At 39.9% G+C, this 10,016-nt stretch overlaps 1 protein-coding gene across 3 annotated transcripts in view; it reads right to left on the bottom strand.

The window, feature by feature from the left end:
- Positions 1–2,040: 2,040 nt before the first annotated feature.
- The window catches only part of LOC140494704 (phospholipid phosphatase 2-like), a 104,469-nt gene continuing 96,493 nt past the window's right edge, over positions 2,041–10,016 (bottom strand). For all 3 annotated transcript variants that reach the window (XM_072594206.1, XM_072594205.1, XM_072594207.1), the window contains exons 6-7: positions 7,814–7,990; positions 2,041–4,873 (exon numbers count right to left, since the gene is read on the bottom strand). In XM_072594206.1, coding sequence (XP_072450307.1) covers positions 4,733–4,873; positions 7,814–7,990 — 318 coding nt within the window. In that variant the 3' untranslated portion in view covers positions 2,041–4,732. The remainder of the gene's footprint in view (positions 4,874–7,813; positions 7,991–10,016) is intronic.

Here is a 10,016-nt window from a genome sequence, read left to right as displayed (position 1 = left end):
TGTACAGGACATTGATGAGGCCACTTTTGGAATATTGCATTCAATCCTGGCCTCCCTGCTACAGGAAGGATGTTGTGAAACCTGAAAGGATTCAGAAATGATTTACAAAAACGTTGCCAGGGTTGGAGGGTTTGAGCTATTGGGAGAAGCTGGATAGACTGGGACTATTTTCCCTAGAGTGTCAGAGGCTGAAGGGTGATCTTACAGAAGTTTATAAAATCATTAGGGGCATGGATAAAGTAAATAGACAAGGTCTTTTCCTGGGGTGGGGGACTCCAAAACTAGAGGGCATAGGTTTAAGGTGAGAGGGGAAAGATTTAAAAGGGACCTAGGGGGCAGCTTTATCACACAGAGGGTGATGCGTGTGTGGAATGAGCTGCCAGAGGAAGTGGTGAAGGCTGGCACAATTACTACATTTAAAAGGCTTCCAAATGGGTATATGAATAGGAAGGGTTTACAGGGATATGGGCCAAATGCTGGCAAATGGGAATAGATTAATTTAAGATAGCTGGTCATCATGGATGAATTGGACTGAAGGTCTGTTTCTGTGCTGTATAGCTCTATGACTGCAACAGAGTATGGAGAAAATGTGCTTAGATTAGCAGAGACTAATATCCTCTATTAAAAGTCAGCTCTGAGAATGGGACAAGACCAGAATGCCAACAGCTGACTCAAGGCTGAAGCACCCATGAAGAAACCAGACACTTCATGCCTTGGACAAGTGGTGAACATCAGATCAATGGAGAAGTGAGGTAAGACCATTAAGTGACCACAAACTACTTAAGGGTCTTAACACATCTGAACAGGTGCATTAAAAATGTGTAATGTCACACCTCTGGAAATGGGTGGGATTTCAACCCAGGCCTTTAACCCTGAGGTAAGTACACTACTACTGCACCATAAAACCTTATTTCACTCTTAACTCATAGTAGACCAAGAAGGTCATCGATGGATATTCTTGCCCAGAAATTATTTGGTAAGGTACTAAAAAAGGGATGAGCATCACCATGCGGCCAACCTATCCAATTAGTTCCCCTTCTTGCCCCTTCCAGAGAGGGGAAGATCATGCCCTAGGTGTGATATGATCTTCAGTGATGAAAGCTTCTATGTAATATAAGCTAAATAAAATACATGAGGTTTGGTTACTGTTTCTCTTACCATATTTATCAATTGAGACCTTCATATAAAGGGTTGTAAAGATATGGATGGAAGTGCACCCTGCCAGAAACAAAAAGCTGAAGTTTTAATTTGCCTTAGTCTAGAGACAATCCTGAAAACAAACACACTTACCAAACAGAAAAGTGTATCAGAGGGTGTGAAAATGAAGGTGAGTGGATTTCAGCGAAGATCTCTAAGAGGTCAAGTGTCAGATTTACTCTTTGCCATGGAGTCGTCCAAGGTCATCTGCTGGTCTAGAACTGGATCATGGTGCTCGTCTTTTACCAAGGAGTTATATGTGGAGAGCCCAACGATGCTTTGAATACTAGACTGATGAGCCATATTCTCATTGAATGATGGAACAACTTTCATTAGTTAAATGATGTAACTCTTGCTGCGTTCTGAAAGGAGTTCCATTGTTGAGACTCCTTGAAAAGTCGAGTTATGGTAGGAGATGGTACAATCAATCAATCATTCACAACAATAAAACAGCAAAGATATCTGGAGATGAGGCAGGTGTACTTTGGGACAGACAATATCTTGTATTGGATTGCTAATGCCAGTCTTATTTAAAATATCTAATCTCTTGGAACTCACTGGTGATTGTGCACTAAACAATGGGTTAAATAACCATTTATGAAATAGTAACATCACTCCAAAGAAGCTTCCGTGTACATGTATTTGCAGCCCAAATATTTAACTGTACTGAGCTATCACAAAAGCAGAGAGGTGCAAGACTCAAAACTCGATTCACACTCTCTAGTTTAGCTTTGTGGTAGATTAAATTTCTGAGGTGCGAGTTTCCTCTTGCATTTCAGCCAGACATTCAAAAGTAACCAGAAACAATTCAATTGAGAATATGACCACATTATCACCAAGATGTTAAAAAAAAACACTTTAATGCATCATTAATAAAATCTCTCATCTTTATACTGCATTTATAAACAAGAAAATGAATAAATTTCACCAGAAATACTATTTTTTACCCACAAACCTAAAGTAACTTTACAATTAATTCAGTGAGCTTGACCGCGCTATAAAAATTTGAACTGTACTAATAGTTTTGAAAAAAAGACTGCCTTAAAAAATGCACATAAGCTTGTGAATATTTAGAGGAATTGTGAGACTTTGTTTTTACTTCTTTGATTTTATAAAATAAGCTCTACAAATAACTATTATATATGTCATATTATTTTGTGTATTGGTGAAGTATAATTCTGGACCTGAACAATTTTGCACAACAAGATAAATTTCATTTCCCAAATTAGGTTTGTTAGTGTCTAGAACACATATGTAATTATATACAAAATAAAAAAGGCTTTAAGGTTCAGTTTCAAACCAAACATTTCAAGAGATGTTGACACATCTGCAGTGAATGGGATAAAATAGAGTATGGTTACATCTGCAATACCTGTATATAGACATTTAATGTGCCTATATAAATAGGAACACATGCCCTCTAATTTCATATTTGCTTATTTTATATCCAAATGCACAAGTATAAGCAATGTGGAGCTCAATCTTCTGGAACTCATTTGAGATGAGAGTAGAGACAAGTGGATCATGGTTCTCCTTTGGGCAGAAGACTTGGTACATAGAGGTTAAAATGGCTTGTCGCTCATCTCAATTAGCACCCTATTGGCTTCCTCACTTTGAGAAATTTTGGCAACTCCATTAGGTGTTCAGAAAACAAACGTGCAATATTTATATTTTATATAGGAAACCTTGGCAATGTCTCACTGTAGATCTGGAGCTAGTTAGGTGCCATTACGTCCAAAGTTTTGGAATGTATCTCTCTACTATGCTGTAGCTCTGTCATGATACAAATGCAAGCCTTGTTACAAATGCAAAGTTTGCTCTGAATTCTCATATGGTCTTCATAGAAAATGATTTGAATAGAATTAGCAGTGAACTTTGATCTCATGGCAGTTTGAAATATCCTCACAGTAACATCATACTGGGTATAAAAGCTAGGGTCAGTCCATTACATGTACAAAAGTAACTTGATAAGAGCCTGTCAGGATCAAGATTGTTAAGATGTTTCACTGCCAAATAGCTGCCATTTTCTTTTAATATAGAATAGAGACCACGAAAGGGAAGCTGATCAAGGCAATTCTTTCAGGGAGTCTTCCACCTCCCTGCTTTTGTGTTAGCTCAGCTTCTGTTTATATTAAAGTTAGTGGTTACACTATTGCTTGGATTATTCAGTCTCTTGTCTTAGAACAAGGAATTAATCTTTATTCCAGTTCTCAGTGACTCAACACACTCATTAAACAGCTAAGAAGGGTAAAAGGGTTCACTGAAATAATTTGTCTTGCGTGCTTCAGAAGATATTACTACTTAAAGAGACTGTAGTATTATTGGATTACAAATTGTAAACACATCAGTCCTAGATTTGGAACTTGGCAGTAAAGCATTCAGATTAAAGCATGTGTTCAAAATCCTTATCAATTAAATTCTAATCAGGTTTTATACTTTCAATTTTCTTTCTTCCTCTCCAAAGCTCAGTGAGCAATGCTGAGGATTGTTGCACAGCTATGAGGACCATTCCAAGCTAAGTCTAGTCAGTCAGTGATAGCTCATTATTTGCTTACAGAAGGATGGACATATCAATGTTGAGCTTAATGCTGTCCATAAATGATGACTGTGGAAATCACATAACCATGATCAGGAACAGAAAGGTTAGGCTGCTTTATGTCCGTCCCTAGCTCACCCTGAGCAGTGGGTGCAAACAAAAAGAGAGCAAACACTGAGCAAACGTTGAGTTTACAGAAAGCAGCCAATTCAGCCAAGTCCTGAACAGTCTATTGTACGTTAGAGGAAGGGTGGGGATATCGAAATCTCAGCAGTGCAGGCAATCTAAGTTCCTTTTTTGTTAGTGAATTCTCAATGAGTCGCTTACCAAATCAAAATCGCCCTCAGTGGTGTTTCACAGAATCAGGTACAAGTTCGGTCAAGTTCTCCACTTAAAACATACAATTGCAAGGAACCTGCTGTGTTTTCTCCATCTTTGACTGCACATGAAGTTAGCTAGCGGTCTAGTAAGGGGTAAATAGAAAGACTACAACAAAAAAAAAATGAGGACAGCGGAGAGAAAAATCAGACAGCATTGTCCTGAGTCATGCACACAAACCTTCTAACAGAGAGCAGCATTAGCAATCATCTGGCAACAGATTCAGCTTTCCAACTCTATCTACATCTTGCAATCAAAACACAGCACAGGGCATCAAAAGAATGGGTTTCTTTGTTGTTTGAAAAATGGCAGCCATGCAAATTTTGCAAAATGCCTTTAATATGAAGATAAGGTTAATATGTTCTGGCAAGATGTTTTTGCAGTGATGAATACAGCAACAATATTCATCTGTGAGCCTCTCTGTATCCGGCCTCATTGTCGTAAGTATATAAAAAGTAAGTCAGTGCTCCTTTTACCCCAGAGACTGAAATGTGTCTTCAATGCTGAGCCACAGTAAATAGAACAAAGTTTAAAAACACGAAGGAAGGAAATTCCAGGCTCCCTTTAAATGCTTAATGGGAAAAGCATTGTTTCTGTGGCAATGGAGTGGACATGGATCAGTCAGGGAATGTGTCGTGTTCCATAGTGATTCATAGGCTCAGTTTCAGCTAAAGGAATGTTGGGTTTTCTCTCTGGCTCTGAAGTTTCAAATACATCGTTAGACAGGGGTCTGTCTTTGTAGAAATCTGAAACATATCGCACCTGTTTTGGAAAAAAAAGCATTAAATCAATAATTTTATTTTGGATGATGAGATCATGTACACAAAATCCACAAATACAGCTGTGCTGCTGAGGTCTTCTTTTAATGGAATCTCATTGGAAATGTTGGAAAGCTGTTAGTGAACTATAGTGCAATATCAAGTTAAAAAAAACTATTGTATATAGCCTCAGATTTTAACTGCCAGCTTCCTTCTCTGAACTCAGCAAGTTGAATGATCAAGATTTGACCAGGAAAACATCAATCGGCCCGAGAGATTTCACAGAATGATCAATGTCTGGTCATTCATCAATTAGTGGGACAGGTTTTGTCACTAACATTTATTGCACAGAGAGCTGGTAAATCATAGACTTGAATACCCTGTGGCTCTTCAACAACCTTCCAAAGCCACTGTCACCTGGCTGGCACAGTTGTTAGCACTGCAGCCCTACAATGCCTGGGCCCTGGGTTCAATTCCAGCTGGTTGTGTGGGGTTTGTACATACTCTCAGTGTCTGTGTGGGTTTCTACTGAGTGCTCCAGTTTCCTCCACAGTCCAAATAAATGCAGGTTAGGCTGATTGGCCGTACTAAAATGAGGAGAAAGTGATGCTGGAGATCAGAGTGGGGTGCTGGAAAAGCACAGCAGGTCAGGCAGCAACGGAGGAGCAGGAGAATTGACGTTTCAGGATGAAGGGCTCTTGCCTGAAACGTCAATTCTCCTGCTCCTCGGATGCTGCCTGACCTGCTATGCTTTTCCAGCACCCCACTCTCGTACTAAAATTACTTGTAGAGTGCAGAGATGCGTAGCCTACGTGGATTAGCTATGGAGATTGCAAGGTTACAGGGATCGGGTAGATCTGGGTGGGATGCGCTTTGGAGGGTCAGTGTGAAGTCAATGGGCCAAATGGCTTGCTTCCACACTGTAGGGATTCTAAAGAGAAAGGCAGTGTTGGAATGGGAGTTCCTTTAAAATGGGTTTTTCCCAGTATTTCCTGTGTCCCATGAAATCTCATTTAGAGAGATAAGAGTCAGAGAGATGTACAGCATTGATACAGACCATTCGGTCCAACCCATCCATGCCGACCAGATATCCCAACCCAATCTACTCCCACCTGCCAGCACCCGGCCCATATCCCTCCAAACCCTTCCTATTCATATACCCATCCAAATGCCTCTTAGATGTTGCAATTGTACCAGCCTCCACCACTTCCTCTGGCAGCTCATTCCATATCCGTACCACCCTGTGTGTGAAAATGTTGCCCCTTGGGTCTCTTTTATATCTTTCCCCTCTCACCCTAAACTATGCCCTCTAGTTCTGGACTCCCCGACCCTAGGGAAAAGACTTTGTCTATTTATCCTATCCATGCCCCTCATAACTTTGTAAACCTCTATAAGGTCACCCCTCAGCCTCCGACGCTCCAGGGAAAACAGCCCTAGCCTGTTCAGCCTCTCTCTATAGCTCAAATCCTCCAACCCTGGCAACATCCTTATAAATCTTTTCTGAACCCTTTCAAGTTTCACAACATCTTTCAATAGGAAGGAGACCAGAACTGCATGCAAAATTTCAACAGTGACCTAACCAATGACCTATACAGCCACAACATGAACTTAACTGCTGCTATAGCAGTAACTAGCCCTTGAAATCTAGTAAATAAAGACAAAAAGGTACAAGAAAAGCCAGAAGGATCAGTAGGATCATAAAGGTCCATTAAACCAATGTCAAAGATTTATATGGCATAGTGTGTATCCTTTTATCCTTGCAATATTTGCAAAAAATAGGAAGACTTAGTCTTGGAAATGACAACTAACCTTCAGATGAAAGTGGGCAAGGGGACAACAGTCATGAGTAACTGTCCCACGGTTACTGGCTGAAGAAATTAAAATGGGTCACTGATACAGTGTAAACCAGCCAACCTTAGAAACATGACACATCAAGAGCTCAGAATCAGAGTCTTTGCCTAGGAGCTGTCTTCTTCAGATGGACCAGAAGAGAGTGAAGGAAGAGTTCCCAAAGACTTCAATTAAAGAACGATACGATATGCTGCCTTCACAACTGTAATAAGATAGACATTCTGTGGCAACAGTCTATATGTCCCCCTTTTTTAAAAAACATCCTCAGTTGTCACAGGTTGTATACTCTTTGTCTAATCAACTAATATATCATATTCACACTCCTACTTCTTAATAAACATATTAAACTATCCAAAAGTTCTTTACGAATGTTTGTCTACCAATATTAGGAATCTGTGGTCATGAAACCACTCTCCCCCCCCCACCTCCAAATTTTACAGCTGACACATGCAGAGTATCACCTGCACACTCCCCTCTAAGTTATGCACCGTCCCAACTTGTAACTCTATTGCCATTTTTTTATTGTTGCTGGGTCAAATTCCCAGAACACCCTTCGTAACATTAATGTAACCACGCACCTACTCCCTCATGGATAGCAGGATTTCAAAAGATTTGCTACTGAAGACCAATTACAGATGGCCAATGGATGCTGGTTATGCCAGTGACACCCGCATCCCATGTACAAATAACAAAGAAAACATGAAGGGAGGAGCATGGATGAGATGATCTGTACAGAAGTAGGATTGAAACTATTTGACTGATCTTCAATATAGAGAGAAAGAAGGGCAAAGACATTGGGATCCAGGAAGCAAAAACAAAGTTCTGTATATGTCAGACACTCTTCATGTGCAAAATTCGATTGCTGGCAGAATGTTTCACTGGAGAAGGACTCTAGTAAAAATCTAACTCTTGATGTAATTTAGTATTTGTACACAGATCGGAGCCGGAACAGTAGCTGAACTCTAATGTCTGCTGTTAGGGGCATTACAAAAATCACATGCATGCATAAAACAATTCAATGGGGTAGTGAAGTTAGTACTTCATTTATTTTGAAACCATGAAACATCAGAGCAATTGTGCCTTCAATACTCACAATTAAAATAGCAACAATAGCTCCTTGGAGGAATCCAACTAACACATCACTCCAGTGGTGTCGGTAGTCTGAGACACGGGTATAGCCCACATAAATTGCAAAAGTTAGCAGGAAGAACTGGATGGTTGGTCGCAAAAGCCTGGCCCATTTTACATGCAAGCGGACCTGCAAATACAGCTAGGAGGAAGAACAAAATAAAATATATTAATGAAAGTTGTACATTCTTCTCTATAGGTGAATAAAGAACTTAATATTTCAACAAATAGATTTGTAAACTGTAACAAGTCAGCGCAGGACAGATTGCAGAATCTGCAAATGGTTCAGAATAATGAACAAACTTGTCATTTACATCGTGCTTTCAGTATCCTCAGGGCCATCTTGTTATGTAAAACCAATTCACAAACAGGATGATCCCACACACACTGACTGTTAACAGAACCCAGTGATTATGGCATCTTTGACATCCTACTGAAATTGGCACAACTTTCATTTAATATCTCAAGTGAAAGACTATTTCTGACAGGAAAACACTCCCTTGCTACTGTACTGTAGAGTCACCCTGATTATGTTCTTAAATCCTGAATCACAGTCTGGATCCACCTTCTGACTCAGGAAAATAAGTGATTCCATTGAGATAAGGCTGTTTCCTATTGTGAATTCATGACTGCACTGGTAATGCATTCAGTAGCACTGTGTGTCGTAAGGAGCCAAATAGGTTAACTCCTAAATCATTAAATTAGCAATAACCAAGGCACACCAGGTCCACACAGGTAAGAATTAGTCACATGGTCCAATACTGCAGTGTTGCAAAGGTGAGAATCTATTTACGGTCACCTGTTTTAAAGCCAATACTGGATTTAGTAATTGTGCCAAAGGAAAATCTTCACTAAAGTGGACAGTGAGAGCCGTTTTCCTTGGATGGTGATGGCTAGCGTGAGAGGACATAGCTTTAAATTGAGGGGTGATAGACATAGGACAGATGTTAGAGGTAGTTTCTTTACTCAGAGTAATAGGGGTGTGGTACGCACTGCCTACAAAAGTAGTAGACTCGCCAACTTTAAGGGCGTTTAAATGGTCATTGGATAGACACATGGACGAAAATAGAATAGTGTAGGGCTAGATGGACTTCAGATTGGTTCCACAGATTGGCGCAACATCGAGGGCCGAAGGGCCTGTATTGTGCTGTAATGTTTAGTGTTCTACATTGTGTGTTTGAAGTCACAAGCACCAATTTATCTCTAAAAATGATAATATGTAAACTATACATCTTTCATCACAATTTGTTAATGTACATGGTCAGCAGGAAAGCCTATGAAATGAGAGATTGAGTTCTGACAGTTATACCTGGCATCCATCGTTAAGACACTCCATATTTATTGAGGTTCTTTCCTTTAATCTTCCATTGGATGTGGGCGATGTAGGAAAGGCTAGTATTCATTTTCTATCCCCAATTTTCATTGAAAGGAGTGACTGGCCAAGCCATTTCAGAGGACAGCTAAGAGTCAACTATATTATTGTGGATCTGAAGTCACACACAGGCCAGACGGAACAAGGACAGCAGATTTCCTTCCCTACAGGACATTAGCAAACCAGGTGGGTTTTTACAATGAGTCAATGAAGATTTTCACAGTCACTATGACTGACACTACATGTGTGGATTGCTTGAGAAGTGAAATAAGTACAGACGTCTTTCTGGTGTAACTAGAAAAGTCAGAAGTAGGTTTATTGCATGACCGCAACTATTTACAAGTGACATTAAAAGATCTACATTAATACAGACACTGTCAGGAGCACACTCGCCTCCGATCACTCCCTTACAAACTCCTGGTTGACACTCCCTAAGTCCCTGCAACATGACCAGAGTTCATAATGCCCTCAAAGACATGCTAACCCTTTCAGGCCACACACAAGTAGTCATGAGTGTAAGATGAAAAACTTGGAGTTTGTTAAAGAGAGACACAATGTTTAACTTTTTCTTGCAGATTTATTAATGGAATTTAAATTCCACAGATTCTATTGACAGATTTGACTCTATTCCCCCACATCATTAGCCTGGACCTTTGGATTTGTGTCCTGTAATATTACCATGAAATTGCCATATTCCCCTAACAAAGGGGCACTTTCAACAATTGTAGCAAACACTGACTGAGAATTTAACTAAAAATAAAGCTAAAGACAGTTAATAAATGACAGTACACAAAGA

The sequence above is a fragment of the Chiloscyllium punctatum genome, chromosome 24, assembly GCF_047496795.1.
Source record: "Chiloscyllium punctatum isolate Juve2018m chromosome 24, sChiPun1.3, whole genome shotgun sequence".
In the NCBI taxonomy this organism is placed as follows: Eukaryota; Metazoa; Chordata; class Chondrichthyes; order Orectolobiformes; family Hemiscylliidae; genus Chiloscyllium; species Chiloscyllium punctatum.
The sequence above is the reverse complement of the archived record's forward strand: the minus strand, read 5'-3'. Positions and strand labels throughout refer to the sequence as shown.